The following is a 17373-nucleotide window of genomic DNA, read 5'->3' as shown; positions in this document are numbered from 1 at the left end:
ATAAAAAATTGGTTAATTTCTTCTTGCTAGAAAGAAGTAACACAAATATACTCCCACATATTAATTCTTCAGCATCCTGAACGTAGGATGAATACTTCTGCAATGGTAGCCCAGCTTTTAAACAAAACCTGCCTTTTAATAAATATCAGGAAGCACTTATGTCACTAAAGATTTGCTTACACCTTCATACGTGTTAGTCTGGGGTTTAGCGATGTAAGCCAATGCCAGAACACTGCTGATTAGACAGGAAGTGGTTTACATATAAATGTCTAAATAAGAAAGCAGTTTATCTGAAAATACTGGCCTTGATCCTAGGCAGGGTTGTTGCCTCTCCTTATTATTCCCTTGATTCCAAACGGAACTCACCCAAACAGGGGAAGCCTGGAGGGCGCCACTTGCAAAGATCACAGCTAGATGGAGAAACTCTTTATCTTTCAAACTCTCTCTTCGGAGAGAAGAATGGAGGAAAACCCAAGCTATGGGCACGTCAGGGTACTGAGCAAACCTTCGTCAAAGACAGAGATTAGAAAAGCCTTATTGTGGAGGTGCCTTTATGCCTTCTCCTGCTGCCACAGCTTTCCCACTTGCTCAGACACGTTACGCTGATCAAATGGTGTGCTAGTTTGAAGCAGGCTAGAATGTTTTGGTGAGAAGAACTAGATCACAGGCTGTGAAAGGAAAACAGTGGTGATGTCTACTCCCCTCAGAGTCTTGCTGAAGAAGAAAGGAAAACATTAGATAACACTCTGGCCATTTTGTCAAACTCTGCCTCGGCCTGCTGGCTGAGCAACATCTCACTCCCTGACCTCACTTTCCATTTGGACTAACCTTTGCTTCTTAACCTCTTGGCCAAACCTCTATTCTTCCTTAGGACTTGGGTAAGGTTGAGAGGGGCAGGGGGAAGATGAGGGGTGGTTGAGAGCCCCTCCTGGGGACTCAGGTTTCTGGGAGGGGAGTTGTGTTTCTGTATTACCTTCTACCTTGTCTATTTCTGTCTGTAACTGTATATACTGTAAATATCTGCTTGTATATTGTGCTGCTGTAAATATAAGCTTCATTCATATTCCCAGAGCCGGCTGAGACTAGTCTGGGTGATTTCTAAAGTGTGGGGGGGTGGGGAACACCCAAACCATCACAAATGGTGTCAACACAGGTGCAACCCCAGAGGCTTAGAGGTACCTAGGACCAAGCCCACTGACCAGGCTGATTTCCACAGACTTCGGTGTCTGACAAAGGCAAGACTGCAAATGAGGACGACATCAGTGACCATTGGAGAAGATGTTGATTCAAGCTGCTTCTCTCGAAGACTGCACTTCTGTGCTCTTATGAAGAGCCTGAAAGGGGCAAAACAAGAAGTTTTTCAGAGCAGATTTTTAAAATTCAAGTGAGTGCTTTCCCCAGTTCCTAAGTCTTCCTCTTATTAATATTTAGCCAGTATTTCTCTTGGTGAAGCGGAATTTTCTGTTCCACGGAGGTGTGATGCAGCAGAGAACTTCTGAAGAACTTGTGTAGACAATGTTTTTGTCTTATATATACTATTTTAAACAGCATAGGAATATCTTTGTAGAAAATCAGTCCTAGATTTCATCTCCAGTCTTCAAGATGGACCAATGCTATACCATTTAACAACAACTTTTTCAGGGTTGGCAATAGTGTCTTTCCACTGTTCTGCTGCTTCACTGTTATTGCTATCAGGACTTATCCAGATCTGCAGTAGGAAATAAAAATAGGAATAAAGATTAGTTCACCTGATATAAAAGGGAAGGCAGCTTCTGTTAGTTCCAGACTAATGCTGTGGAAGTGCAGAATGAGATAACAATGTGTAGACTGCAACTAAAGCGTAACAGCAACAAATAAGGTTCTGTTAGGACTAATATACTTTGTCTTTCAGCTGGGAACACAAGGAGTCTGGGTTTAAATTTAGCCTCCGAAATAGTTGAAAGAACTCACTACATACTAATGTTTCCCTTCTTCATGAGACTTTTTAAGCCAAGCATTCCTTGCTCCATTAAAATGCACGTGCTGGAGTCGAGGGCTCATCAGGGCCAGTGACGGCTCTATGCATTCAAACTCCAGTTGGCTGCAAGCCATCTGGCCTCCCAAGAGAGCTGTACAGCATTTTCATGAGCACATTCCAACAGACAGGGCCAAACCTGCATTCCGTGGAGGTTGTGAGCATGTCCATACCACCCATAGTCCTGCAGTAAGTCTATTTCTTCTCAGTATTCAATTAATGCATAGTGGTGATTAAATGAGGAAATAAGGTACAAGTAGAAAGTTTTCCCCCTGAACATTATCACTAGCCTCCACTGCCAAGGAATTCTGCTTATGTAAGTAGGTATCATTATTTACGGGGCTATTTCCTCAAGTCTTCCAAGAATGAGTCCTTTTAAGACTTCTCAGAAACCTTCACCATGAAGTACATTTATCCTACAGTGCTCTGAAGAAACGAGGACAATGTCTTCCAGAACACTACAGAGCTGATGTTCATCCACAGAGATTCAGTGTACATCTTGCTCATGATTAAAGACACGTCTGTAGAAGCAGCCTAATCTAAGTACTGTCTGCTTAGAACAGCATCCAATTAAACATCATTCTCTGAAGAGCAAAGATAATAGATCCAGCTATACTCATCTTTTTCCAGCTACCCAGCCAATAGCTCCAAGTATATTTTCCCCTGAGCTATATTTTATGTTTTCATGTGTTGTGTGGCAATGTCTGCCTGCATAAGCTAAAGCAACTTTCTCCAAGTAACTTCTGAGAAGTAGCTCATTTCCTCCCCCTTACAAACAAGATCCATAGAACAAGGGCACACAGTCTCAAGTTGTGCTGGGGGAAGTATAGGCTGGATGTTAGGAGGAAGTTCTTCACAGAGAGAGTGATTTGCCATTGGAATGGGCTGCCCAGGGAGGTGGTGGAGTCAACATCCCTGGAGGTGTTCAAGAAAAGATTGGATGAGGCACTTAGTGCCATGATCCAGTTGACTGGATAGGACTGGGGGATAGGTTGGACTGGATGATCTTGGAGGTCTCTTCCAACCTGGTTGATTCTATGATGATGATGATTCATGAGATCGCAATGACCTCACACACTGCCAGTTAGCACAACTTAACGGAGCTCCACCTGGGGATGTGCAATACAAAAACAGAGAGCTTGTGGGTAAAGGTTAAAGGGAAGGCAGGGGAGGGTGACATCGTAGTAGGAGTCTGCTACAGACCTCCTGACCAGAAAGGTGAAGCAGATGAGGCCCTTTACAAACAAATCACAGTATCACAGTATCACAGTATCACCAAGGTTGGAAGAGACCTCACAGATCATCAAGTCCAACCCTTTACCACAGTGCCCAAGGCTAGACCATGGCACCAAGTGCCACATCCAACCTTGCCTTGAACTGCCCCAGGGACGACGACTCCACCACCTCCCCAGGCAGCCCATTCCAGTGCCCAATGACTCTCTCAGTGAAGAACTTTCTCCTCACCTCGAGCCGAAATTTCCCCTGGCGCAGCCTGAGGCTGTGTCCCCTTGTTCTGGAGCTGGCCACCTGAGAGAAGAGAGCAACCTCCTCCTGGCCACAACCACCCTTCAGGTAGTTGTAGACAGCAATAAGGTCACCCCTGAGCCTCCTCTTCTCCAGGCTAAACAACCCCAGCTCCCTCAGCCTCTCCTCGTAGGGCTTGTGCTCGAGGTCTCTCACCAGCCTCGTCGCCCTTCTCTGGACACGCTCAAGCATCTCAATGTCCCTCCTAAACTGGGGGGCCCAGAACTGAACGCAGTACTCGAGGTGTGGTCTGACCAGTGCAGAGTACAGGGGCAGAATGACCTCCCTGCTCCTGCTGACCACACCATTCTTGATGCAGGCCAGGATGCCACTGGCCCTCTTGGCCACCTGGGCACACTGCTGGCTCATGTTCAGACAGGTATCAATCAGTACCCCCAGATCCCTCTCTGTCTGGCTGCTCTCCAGCCACTCCGACCCCAGCCTGTATCTCTGCATGGGGTTGTTGTGGCCAAAGTGCAGCACCCTGCACTTTGAGCTATTGAACCCCATCCCATTGGCCTCTGCCCATCTGTCCAGGCGGTCAAGGTCCCGCTGCAGAGCCCTTCTGCCCTCCAGCTCAGTCACTTCTGCCCCCAGCTTAGTGTCATCTGCAAACTTGGTCCAGGATGGTTGGACTTACTTTAAACAGGAGCTCTTGAAGGCACAGGAACTGGCAGTTCCCATGTGCCGAAAGATGAGCCGCAGGGGGAGGCGACCAGCCTGGATGAGCAAAGAGCTCCTGAAGGAAGTGGGGGAGAAAAAGAGGGTGTATCGCCTCTGGAAGGAGGGGAAGGCTTCTCCTGATGTGTTTAAGGAGGTAGCCAGACTATGTAGGAGAAAAATTAGAGAGGCTAAGGCTCAGCTAGAGCTTAGGCTGGCCACTTCCGTGAAATAGGAGAAGCCTCACACTCACAGGCCTTGGTCCTCATGGGGGGCTTCAACCACCCTGACATCTGTTGGAAGGACAACACAGCAGAGCACCAGCAATCTAAGAGGTTCCTGGAACACACTGATGATAACTTCCTCCTCCAAGTGGTAGAGGAACTCACAAGAAAAGGTGCTATGCTGAACCTCGTCCTCACCAACAAGGAGGGGCTGGTGAGTGAAGTGAAGCCGAAGGATAGCCCTGGTTGCAGTGACCATGAAATGGTAGAGTTTAAGACCCTGAAGGCATCAGGGAGGGTGCATATCAAACTTGCTGCTCTGGACTTCAGAAGAGCAGACTTCAATCTCTTCAGGGACCTCCTTGGCAGGGTGCCATGGGAAAAAACTCTGGAAGGAAGGGGTGCCCAGGAAAGCTGGTCAGTGTTCAAGCATCACCTCCTCCAGGCCCAGGAACAATGCATCCCAAAAAAGAGGAGGGGAGGTAAGAAGGCCAGGAGGCCTGCATGGGTGAATAGAGAGCTCCTGGACACACTTTGATGCAAGAAGGAAGCCTACAGAGAGTGGATGCAAGGACAGGTAACCTGGGACAAATACAAAGAAATTGTGCAACCAGAGCTCAGGTGAGGAAAGCTAAAGCACAGCTAGAATTAAATGTGGCTAGGGACATCAAGGGGACAAGAAGAACTTCTTCAGGTATATTAATGAGAAAAGGAGGACTAGAGGGAATGTGGGACCCTTCCAGAAGGGAAATGGAGAGCTGATGACAAAGGATATGAATAAGGCTGAGGTGCTCCATGACTTCTTTGCCTCAGTCTTCAACAGCAAGGGCTCCATCCACAATGTCCAAGTCCCAGAGGGCAAAAGTAAGGACTGGGAGTAGGAAGATCTGCCCAGTATAATTGAAGATCATGTTTGTGAGCACCTAAGGAATCTGAACATGCACAAGTCCATGGGGCCTGACAAGATCCACCCACAGGTCCTGAGGGAACCGGTGGATGAAGTTGTTAAACCACTGCCCATCGTATTTGAAAGGTCCTGGCAGACTGGTGAAGTTCCTGCTGACTGGAAAAGGGCAAACATAACACCCATCTTCAAGAAGGGAAAAAAGGATGACCCTGGGAACTACAGATCTGTCAGTCTCACATCTGTGCCTGGCAAGATCATGGAGCAGATCCTCCTGAAGGCTCTGCTAAGGCAAATGGAAAGCAAAGCAGAGATGACTGGTGGTAACCAGCATGGCTTCAGCAAGGGCAAACCATGTCTGACAAATGTGGTGGCTTTTTATGATGAAGTCACAGCAACAGTGGACAAGGGAAGGGCAACTGACATCATCTACCTGGACCTGAGTAAGGCATTTGACTCTGTCCCACATGACATCACAGAATCATAGAACCAACCTGGAAAGAAAATCACAGACTTGATGGGTGGATGTTAGGAAAGGGTTCTTTACAGTAAGGGTGGTGAGACACTGGAACAGGTTGCCTACGGAGGTTGTGGATGCTACTCCCTGGAGGTGTTCAATGCCAGGTTGGATGAGGCCTTGAGTGACCTGTTCCAGTGGGAGGTGTCCCTGCCTATAGTGAGGGGTTGGAACTGGATGATCTTTGAGGTCCCTTCCAACCACATCTTCACATTTTTATGAACACCTCCAGAGACAGTGACTCCACCACTGCCCTGGGCAGCCTTTTCCAATGCCTGACTACTCTTTCCATAAAGATTTTTTTCCCAGTATCCAATCTAAACCTCCCCTGGTGCAACATGAGGACATTTCCTCTAATTCTACCACTTGACACTAGAGAGATGAGGCCAACACCACCTCACTACAACCTTCTTTCAGGTAGTTGTAGAGAGCAACAAGGTTTCCCCTCAGCTTCCTCTTCTCAAGCCTAAACAGTCCAAGTTCCCTCAGCTACTCCTAATAAGATTTTTCTCTAGGCCCTTCACCAGCTGCACTGCCCTTCTCTGGACACACTGCAGCACCTCAATGTCTTCCTTGTAGTTAGGCCCCAAACTGAACACAGTATTCAAGATGCAGCCTCACCAGTGCCAAGTACAGGGGCATGATCATTTCTCTACTTCTGCTGGTTACACTATTCCTGATACAGGCCAGGATGCTGTTTGCCTTCTTGGCTGCCTGGACACACACACGATGGCTCTTGTTCAGCTGCCTCTCAGCCACCACCCTCAGGTCTTTTTCTGCTGGGCACATTTCCAGCCATTCTCCTCCAACCTGTATCAGTGCATGGGGTTGTTGTGACCCAAGTGTAGGACCCAGCACTTGGCTTTGTTAAACCTTGTATAACTGACCTCAGCCCATTGATCCAGTCTGTCCAGATCTCTTTGCAGAGACCTTCCTACTCTCAAGCAAATCAATATTCTTGCCCAGTTTGGTGTCATCTGCAAAGTTACTAAGGGTGCACTCAACTCCCTCATCCAGATCATTGATCAAGATATTAAACAAGACTGGCTCCAAAACTGAGCCCTGGGGAACACCACTTGTGACCAGCCACCAACTGTATTTAACTCTATCCACCACCACTCTTTGGGCCCAGCCAGTCAGCCAGACAGTTTTTTACCAAGCAAAGCATGCACCCATCCAAGCCATGAGCAGTCATTTTCTCCAGGAGGATGCCATGGGACACAGTATCAAATGCCTTACAAAAGTCCAGGTAAACAACATTCACAGCCCTTCCCTCATCCACTACATGGGTCATCTTGTCAGAGATTGGGGTTTGTTGAGCAGGACCTGCCCTTCATGAATCCATGCTGACTGGGCCTGGTCACCTGGCTGCCCTGCACACGCTGCATAACGGCATTCAAGATGATCTGCTCCTTGATGCTCCCTGGCACCAAAGTCAGACCTACAGGTCAGTAGTTCCCATGGTCCTTCTGGCCCTTCTTATAGAAGGCATCACATTTACCAACCTCCAGTCAGCCCACAAGCTCTTCTCAGTTCAGAAACAGCAAGTTCAGCAGGTGACCTTCCCTAGTTGGCTTGTTCACCAGCTGTGTCAGGAAGTTACCCTACACACACTAAGAACCTCTGCGAATGCTCCTTCTCTGCTGTGTTGTATTTCCTGGAGACGTCAAGGAAGTTGAAGTCCCCCTACAAGGCCAAGGGACAGCCATTGTGAAACTTCTGCCAGATGCCTATTGAATATTCTCTCTGTCTCTTCACCCTGGTTATAACACACTCACTGCCAGGATCTCTGCTTTCTTGACCTTCCTCCTGATTCTTACCTATAAATACTCAACCCTGTCGTTACCATCATTAAGCTCAATACAAATCATACATAGAATCATACAATGAACCAGGTTGGAAGAGACCTCCAAGATCATCCAGTCCAACCTAGCACCCAGCCCCATCTAATCAACTAGATCATGGCACTAAGTGCTCCATCCATCCAGCATCCAGTCTTTTCTTCCAACACCTCCAGGGATGGCAACTCCATCACATCCCTGGGCAGCCCATTCCAATGGCAAATCACTCTCTCTGGGAAGAACTTCCTCCTAACACCCATACAAAACACTCCCTGGCATACATGGCCACCCTGTATGTCATCACAGAAATGCTTTCAGCTGTTTACAAGAATTTTAAAAAAGAAGAAAAAGAGAGAAAGATCACTAACTAAAAAATATAATCTTGTGCTGTCACTTGATCATGGGTATTTACAACATCAGCATTATCAGATTGCCTTGCTGGCTAAAATACCATAGCTGTTGATACTTCCTTTCATGTGCAGGTTTGTAAGTGTAGTTGGTATGGTAAGCCAACACACAGCCGTCCTGTACAGTACATTGCAGGTTCTGGAGCTCCTTTTGAGAGCTTTGTTTCTTTTCTTTAGAAGGCCTAGAAGCAAGGAAGAGATTATGTTTCTGTCTGGAGGAAGGAATCTTTCACATATGTGCTAGTTTGAAGCTAGCTAGAATGTTTTGTTGAGAAGAACTAGATTACAGGCTGTGGAAAGAAAACAATGGTGATGTCTGCTTTGCTCACAGTCTTGCTGAGAAGTATAGGAACAAGAAATAAAAACATTAGATAACACTCTTGGCATCACTCTCACTGGGGCTGCTGGCTGAGCTGCATCTCTCTAACCTCACCCTACATTTTGGGATAACCCACTTTGCTTCCTAACCTTTGGCTGAACCTCCATTCTTCCTTGGGACTGGGGTAAGGTTGAGAGGGGTAGGGGGAAGGTGCAGGGGTGGTTGAGAGCCCCTCCTGGGGACTCAGGTTTCTGGGAGGGGAGTTGTGTTTCTGTATTACCTTTTTACCTTGTCTATTTCTGTCTATAACTGTATATACTGTAAATATCTGCTTGTATATTGTGCCAGCTGTAAATACAAGCTTCATTCATATTCCCAGAGCTGGCTGCGTCTAGTCTGGGTGATTTCTAAAGTGTGGGAGGGTGGGGAACACCCAAACCATCACAACATAGTACACTCCACAAAGTGTACAAAAGTACTTAAGGATTTCTTTATGAAAAAGAAAAACCAGCTACCTGACGTTAGAACATGTTTAAGAGCCCAGTACTATGCTTTCTTGAGTTACACCTTGCTTGAAGAGTATATCTGAATTTGCTCTTTTGCTGTATGGCACCTTAAAGTACTTGAAAACTCATCTTAAGAAACGTGTGGAACTGGATTTTAAGTAAACCATCCTAGTCAGCAGAAACCAACCTGTCCTAGGAAGTGTTTTCTTCTCACTGAGCTTCTGCTGTAGAGCTTGATGAGAAAGCTAATTCCTTGTTCGACTTGGTTTACTGGAAAAATCATCATTTCTTGCCACTTCACTTGGCCATTAGTGGACTTCAGAAGGCGAGTCTTCTTCTTGTAGATGATCCCTTCTGTAGTAAACATTCCAACTTTCACAAAGAAATCTAGCACAGGAGGGAGGGGAAAAGGCATAGCAAAAAGGGTTACTCACAAACACACCCAAAAAGGAACTGACAAAATCTGTATGTATGGTTCAAACTGGAACAGTTCCCCAAAAGTCTGGCCAAAAAAAACTCTGCAACAGCTTTCTTGACTAGTCACAGAAACAGAGTATGTTCAGTAATACTGATTTGATTAGCACAGTGTCCAAACTGCAAGTGCAAGCTAATGCTCTTGTATGTCAGGATTAATACTGGGATAAAAGTCTTCCATAACACATAAACACATAGCTTCAACCAAACAAAAAGTAATCAAGTAAGACATCTGTGGGAGCAAGCCTTGGCAATGCTAATCTGCTGCACAATGTGTTAGTCTGAGGTTTGTAAGGAACATTATGAATTGCCAACCCACTGCAGCAGCAGTTTACCTGTTACAGATGCTTTTAGACAGGAGGCATGAGACAGCTGACAGCTAGTGCAACTTACTTGAAGAGAGTGGTGTTGATGAAACTGGAAGGTTTTGTGCTTCAAGAATCTGTAACTGAATCCTCCTGTTTACTGCTTGAAAACAAGTTCCTATTTGAAGTTCTGCACGGCACACCTACAAGCAAAAGAATGTTGCCATAACATCTGGATTAAGTTGCTTATAAACTCAGGAAACAGAGGAATTCTGTCATATGCTGGGCTCCCACATTTCTATCTGGGATTTCCTGGGCAGAAATACAAGCATGCATTGTATACACAACCTGCAGATGCACAGAAAGTGCATCTTGCACTTGTCATAGCTGCAATGCATGTGCTCCCCTGATGGACTATTTATGTGCAGAGCACACATGGCAATGGTGAGCTAAAGCCAGAGATAGTGGCCAAATAAACAAGTCCTCATTTTTCACCAGGGCAAGATTCCTCAAGGGTAATGACATACACATACAGGAAAAAACAGACAATGCAGTGTGCAGCTCTACTAAACCTGGGTGTGGAGGTGAGAGACCAGGTGTACCTCACTGACACCAAAACCTTTCAAGTGCTTCTCCCACACTTGTGAATTTTGCAGTATGGAGATATAAGCAATGCTGTCCATGGATACATGGATATCCATGGATGTAAGGTGACTACATGTTGTGGGTTTCCTAAGTTATGGAAGTACTTGTGGCTTACATGCCTATGCATCACCCCACATACACCTCCCCACACTCCAGCTGAATTTTTGCTAGTGGCAAAGTTGCTTTGAAGCATCATTACTCTTGTGTCAGATGTTAATACACTCTGAATACTGTAAGAACAGCAGGAGAAGGCCAGTGGAGACCCAGCTTTCCTCACAGCCTCCACCTAAAAGGACTTGCTAGTGTCATTCCCTTCAAGTTTTAATGCACTTCAGTACAGCAAAATGCACCAAGCAAGAGAGCAACAGGTTAGATAAGAAGAAGTCAGGCTCTAGTTCATCAAAGAGACCCAAATTCTCTTTGCAGCTCTACTGAAACAAATTCTGTGTATCCCTGAGAGGAAGGTGCTCATATCTGAGCTCTTGGCAAACAGGGTAGTTTGCTGCCTCACAGGACAGTACAGGGATGACTTCCAGCAGCGTCTGGAGGGTTCTTGGACAAAATTGTGAGGAAAGCCAGAACAGAGAGGAAAAACTACGAGATGATTCAAGAATTTACACTGGGATGAAGCAGCTTCTAAAACAGCTTCCCGTTTCATTTAATCTTACTGCTTTTGAAGCAGTAGAACTATATTTAGAATTCAGAACTAAAACGTCAAGTGTAACTTATGTTAGAAGTCAGAAGTATCAATCATATTTCTCAGACAAATAAATTTTGCTTTTGAATTGCTAATTCGAGTTTAATTTGTTGAAAATACAACTGTCTAGACACAATCTGTAAAAGAAACAAACAAAGTGAGGGTTGGGGGAAGGAAATCCCACTGTGAAAACCACCTGCTTCTTATTACAGTAATGGAAATGAATTGTCTGAATTATTACTTCACAGCATGCAGCCTGAACATTAAATATACAGCAATCTCTGCAGTCTCAAGCCACTTAGCACTTTTCTTCCATAACATATGCAGATTCCATTTGGTCTGAGCTCTTGCTGTGAGACCTAAGGATGTTCTGATATTTTCTGGTTGCAAAATGGGCAGTTACCCAGTGTCCTTTGCTAAACGTTTCCCCAGAATGCCCCTCCCTAAAGCTGTGAGCCGTAGTGTGGAAGAACTTGCTGTAGCCCTTTTCCCAGAAACAGCTGCAGTTTATGAGCAGAGCAGCGATGTGCAGAACTGAAGTCTGCATTTTTCCTCATCAAAATGCTGCTCCCAAGAAAGTGGAAAAGAAAGAAGCAGAAGAAAAAAAAAAAAAAACTGAAAAAGCCTCTGTTTATTGTTAACACTAAATTAGTACTGACTGATTTTACTTCCATTTCCAGCAACTCTTTCTGGATGATATAGCAACATTTTCAGTATTGGCACTTACAGGTGCTTTAGAAGGAGGAGATACATCCAGCCAATGACTTGACTCTTCTGAGCTGAGCTCCCGCAGTGCCAAGGAGCATTCTCCAATAGTTTTTTTCCTGGGAGTCTGTGTCTGGATTTTAAATACCAATCTGACAGCCTGCAGGCTTTGCAGTTTAATAGCAAATACAAAAGTTTCCATAAATTCAATGTCCTGGAAAGAAAAAACAGTGGGGGAAACACCACCATTGTAAGGAAGCTGCACCAAGCCTGAAACCTAGAAACCAAGTCTTCTTGGTGCCATAGCCACTGCTCCCAGCTGCCCCTTGAGGCTGCCGTGGAAAAGTGTGCTTTTACAATGGGAAGCCCCAACGGACTCCCCACCTGACACATCCTGGCAGGGACAAAGCTCTGGATTTTCACTACCATAACGAGTTGAGGCCATCTGTCCTCAAGCTTTACAACAGCATGCATGCATTGGCATAGAAAATTCTCCTGTGGCCTTTTGCTGTACTGTCTCCTGATAATTTTATTTTCTTTTATCTTTGATTCATGTTGTAGTAGGTTTATGAAAGACAAAGTAGGCTTTGTCTTTCACCTCCTCAATATTCCCTAAGTGCCATCATCAGGAGTCTTGTCCTGTGAGACCAATTCTTACTACTTTCTGTAGAGAGGATGTATGAACTTTGACTCCTGCTCTAGTGAGAGGCAATATATCAATTATCTTCCCTGGGGTCAATGTGTACCAACAGGTATGATGCCCAGTCTTCATCCAGTTCCCTACTACCGAGCCACCAGAGCCAGCAGCTCGTGTTTCAGTCCCCTATGAGCATATCTGTCCTGCAGACTTGGAAGAGAAGGAGGGCAACAGTGCATTGCAAGGGGGGGAGGAAATGGAATGAGGCTTGGAACAGGATTTTGAGAAGATGGGATTGTGGGAGGGGTGGGGTTGGGAGAGGTAGGGGAGTGTGAGGAAATAACCTGAACCTAGGCAACTACCACAGCAAACATGGCATAGGAGTGAATGTTTGGTCCCTTAAAAAAAATAATATGTTCACATTTCACTTTTATTTTGGGGTGGAAACAGATTTCTTAGTGTTTTCCCTGCCTCTACTTACATTGCAGCCTTCCTTGGCAGACGATCTGAAATGCACCGGTTTGGGCAGAGTGAGAATTCCCTTGACACAGATACGAGGATTTTCCCCACAGCTAGAAGGCCAGCTCAGGTCTTTGCACTGCAACATTGAAAACTCAGCCAGTTTAGATAATGTACAACTCTGGCCTTCAGTCAGTAATTCTTGTAATATTGAATATAAGTCATAGAATCATAGAATCAACCAGGTTGGAAGAGACCTCCAAAATCATCCAGTCCAACCTATCAGAGCCAGTGTTAATGATTGTGTCACTTCAGATAAATAAAGAACTATTTTTCACAAGCAGAGAGTAAAATGTTAGCCAGTAGATTTTAATGATTTTGCTATGTGGCAGTTTGACAGCAGATAAATGACAAATCCCCTTAACACAATATTTATCACTTGATGTAGTTGTGAGATTTCTGACTACTCAAAGTTTCATTTCCTAAAACTTATTCACAGTTCCTTAAGTGTATAAAAAAGCCAGTATAACAGTATCACATCAGCTAACAGAAAAGTCACAAGAATCTACATGTCCTCAAAGTGCTATTACAGTTTTGCCCTGAAGGAATTGTTAGATTTCAAGTCATTTAAATACTGCCTCCAAAGTTGGTCCAACCTGTTGCCTTCAAATTTCCACACCAGCCTATGACCAGCTCAGCTTTCTTAACTATGCTGAGCAGTTACTCAGTCCACAATCAGAATATACACATAGCAACATAAGAAGTGATATACTACTTTTTACTACTGCCTGCAGCAGGTTGTCATAGGGAAAAAAAAATACACTGGAGGAGTGAAATACTTTGAGCAAATCCCAGTACTCCATTTGACTGGAAGATGTTTATATTAATTCTTAGATGTAAATTCCTTTTCCTCCTAAAAGTATTCTTTAAACTAACAGTGAAATTTAATAAGAATGAACACTTAGCATAGTAAAATAGCCATGAGTGAATAATAATCAAGTTATTATTATATTTACTTACATGTAAAACTGTAATCCAAATCTGTTCTACGGAAGAAACATAACACAACTTCACGTTCAGTCTTCCAAAGTCTCGTTCGTCACCTGATAATGTAATAGTGTCTGTGGGAGAAAGCCAGTTAGAGTTTTTAGAAGTAATACAGTATCTTAGAAGTTCCTCTCAAGAAAGATTGAACTCATTAGTAAGTGGACTGCCTATCTTTGAAAACCTCTCTCAAAGTTAAGTTTGAAATATCTTAACATTTACATTTTAAGGACAAAATATCCATGTAGTCCTGTAGCCTGACCTTCCAGAGAGCTAAAAGTCTTTGTGTTTGCCTTGTTTGCCACGTTATTTCTGCTGAATTTAGTGTTATATACAAGCAACTTGTAGAACAGATAAAAATGCCAAACAAAAGTCATTGGATACTGGAATGGGCTGCCCGGGGAGGTGGTGGAGTCACTGTCCCTGGAGCTGTTCAAGGCAGGATTAGACGTGGCACTTGGCGCCATGGTCTAGCCTTGAGCTCTGTGGTAGCAGGTTGGACTTGATGATCTATGAGGTCTCTTCCAACCTTGGTGATACTGTGATAAGCATGTGCTTGAGACACCCAGAACACATTTATAATCTATCAATTCCCTTAATCACATGTAATGTTAAGCTTAAAATTCAGCCTGCTTTTTATCTTTCTCAGCTAAACATTTTACTGTTACACTTTCCTCCAAGTTAGAAGAGCCCTTTAGTATCCAGTGTTTCTCTGCCATCACTGAAACAAGGTCATTGTCCCTCAGTCTTCTTTTTGGGCAGACTGGGTGAAATTCTGACTTCTAGCAGGGTGATTTCCATGGGGACATGATTAAGTTTTGAGGGTTTCTTTTGCAGTATTTCCACTTCCTCAGAATGCTTTCATAAGTAAGGATAGTAGGTTTGCATGCAATACAGTTAATTCTCAGCGCAATACACTATCAGATTCCAGGCATTTCATGGAAAAGGACTAGTACTGTGACCTAGGTGATGCATTCTACCCTAATGGGACACCTGTTATTTCTTCCTTCACTGGGTTAAGTAAATCCAGGGCTGAATTTTTCAAAACCAGACCCTCTCAAAAGCTCATTTGCTTAGGTCCAAAACTCTTAATTTCAGATTGCAAAATAATCTTCAAACTGACCTGCTAATCAGATTCCTCTTTAAAATAAAAATGAAAACCATCAACAGTAGAGACAGGTTCGTGTTTCAAATGTAAAGGGAAATAGTCCATTATGCAGTAAACAAAACATTACCCAGACTCCTGTTAGAGCCTTGTGAATCCTTCCTGGAAGAGGTACTGCTAGGTACACTGGAGAATGAATCATATCTCTAGGGGCAAAAAAAGGAAAAGCCACTTCACTCAGAGCAACAAATGCAAAAAGTCTGAGAGATTCTACCATCAGACAAGACACAATGAAAACAAAACAATGGTCATTTTCAAATAACTGTCTCACTCCCTCTGATCTCTTGATGCCAAAAGCTAAGAGAGAACATATATGATCAGCACAGACTTTTTGTCTCACTGATACTGTCTTGGTTCTAATTCAAATTTTCAGAGACTCAGATAAATTTGATAGAACCAATAACAATTTTATAAAGTGCCTTTCCCTCTTCCCCTTCTTTCCCAAAAGAAAGGGATTAGATGGAGAGAGAGAGAGAAGTAAGCACACCCAAATAAATCAACCCCCAAATTCTTTGAGCCCTTGAGAATAACTTCAGCTGAGCATGGGATGTTTAATCTGGGCTTGTTCAGCCTGGAGAAGAAGAGGCTCAGGGGAGATTTTATTGCTCTCTACAACTACCTGAAGGGAGGCTGTAGCCAGACGGGGGTTGGTCTCTTCTCCCAGGCACCCAGTGACAGAACAAGAGGACACAGCCTCAAGCTGTGGGGCAGGTTTAGGCTGGACATGAGGAAGAAGTTCTTCACAGAAGGAGTGATTGGCATTGGAATGGGCTGGCTGGGGAAATGGTGGAGTCACCATCCCTGGAGGTGTTTAAGAGGAGGCTGGATGAGGCACTTAGTGCCATGATTTAGTTAATTAGAAGGTGTTAGGTGATAGGTTGGACTCGGTGATCTCAAAGATCTTTTCCAACCTGGTTGGTTCTGTAATCTCACTCGATTTGGAAGTTAAAAAGAAAAGTTTACCAATAACTTAAAAAGGTATCTGAGGTAGGGAAGTTACAAAAGGTTAGGGAAGGGAAAGCAAATACAAAATGTATAAATGCAACCTGATTGTGATCGTGATGGCTTTGCCTGCCTCGTGTGTGATGGCCACGTGGTGAAAGAGAGAGAGACCAGGAGCAGATGGTAATGGTGGTATGCAGGGAGCAGGGAATGCAGGGAGGTGCAGAGAGGTGCCGAGAGAGGTGCACAGAGAGCACAGGCAGTCCCCCTGCTTTTATGGGACAGGAAGGAGGAGTGTGCTAACCATCACCTGGTGGTGTTCAGAGGCACCCCTCAGGAGTGGTCAAGACCACCTAGGGTCAGGTTCAGGGTTACTCCCCCTGGAGTGTTAACCCTATACAGATACATATATGGAACTTTATCTCCATGGAAGAGATGATTATTTGAAATAAAAACAAAAAAGGCAGTGGGGATTTTTTTTGTGTCAGTTGAAACTTCTAGTGTTGCATGTTTCAACTACTGGGAGAAATCACAAGATGACTAACCACAGCCTCTTTTCTGTCCAGTAATGCCTGACAAGCTACTCAGGTTTCTCGACAGCCCCACTGGGCCAGAACAGCAGTAGTCAGAGGAGACATCAGGGAAAAGCCTCTTGGAGTTGGTTGACCTTTTTCCCCTAATCCTTTTCAGTGCATAGTACAATGCCTTCACTGTTGACTTTGAAAACACAATGAACAAGGCAGCATACATCAAGGAAGCTTAGTTTTCAGTACAACCTAAGTTACATGGAGAACTCACCTTCATGAACCGATGAGGTGGGCTTCTGAGATCAAACATTGAACGACTTAGATCAAATGATCCAGGCAAAGCACTAGGTCTTAAATCACTAACTAAAAAGACAAAGAGAACAATGCAGATCATGTAAGCATCACCACTAATAAAAAAAAACAACAACTAAGCTTTAAAAAAATCTAAGTAGACCTATGGTAGAGTTGAAACCTAGCTAAATAACATCTAAGGAAGGATGTAGCTCTGGATGTCATCTTTAAGCACGTGGAGGAAAAGAAGATTATCATGAATATTCAGCAAGGATTCAAGAAGAGGAAATCATGCTTGCCTAATCTGACAACCTTCTATGAAGGTGTCACCGGCTGGGTAGGTAAGGGCAAGAGCTGTGGAAGTTGTCTACCACAACTTCTGTGGGGCATTTGTCACTGTCTCCCCTGACACTTTCATAGGTAAGCTTAAGAAGTGTGGGTTAGACGAGTGGACAGTGAGGTGGATTGAGAACTGGCTAAATTACAGAGTACAGAGGGTTGTGAATAACAGTGCAGAGTCTGGTTGGAGGCCTGTAGCTAGTGGTGTTCCCAGGGGTCAGTACTGG

At 44.4% G+C, this 17373-nt stretch overlaps 1 protein-coding gene across 1 annotated transcript in view; it reads right to left on the bottom strand.

Annotated features, from left to right (window-relative positions):
- Window positions 1–935: 935 nt before the first annotated feature.
- Window positions 936–17373, bottom strand: part of TC2N (tandem C2 domains, nuclear) — a 40383-nt gene continuing 23945 nt past the window's right edge. Inside the window, exons 5-12 of the mRNA XM_064153141.1 lie at window positions 16788–16879; window positions 15118–15193; window positions 13859–13959; window positions 12861–12977; window positions 11765–11956; window positions 9784–9898; window positions 9104–9303; window positions 936–1708 (exon numbers count right to left, since the gene is read on the bottom strand). Coding sequence (XP_064009211.1) covers window positions 1598–1708; window positions 9104–9303; window positions 9784–9898; window positions 11765–11956; window positions 12861–12977; window positions 13859–13959; window positions 15118–15193; window positions 16788–16879 — 1004 coding nt within the window. The 3' untranslated portion in view covers window positions 936–1597. The remainder of the gene's footprint in view (window positions 1709–9103; window positions 9304–9783; window positions 9899–11764; window positions 11957–12860; window positions 12978–13858; window positions 13960–15117; window positions 15194–16787; window positions 16880–17373) is intronic.

This window comes from Pogoniulus pusillus, chromosome 1, assembly GCF_015220805.1.
Source record: "Pogoniulus pusillus isolate bPogPus1 chromosome 1, bPogPus1.pri, whole genome shotgun sequence".
Classification (NCBI taxonomy): domain Eukaryota; kingdom Metazoa; phylum Chordata; class Aves; order Piciformes; family Lybiidae; genus Pogoniulus; species Pogoniulus pusillus.
Note: the sequence above shows the minus strand (reverse complement) of the source record. Positions and strands in the feature narration are given on the sequence as shown.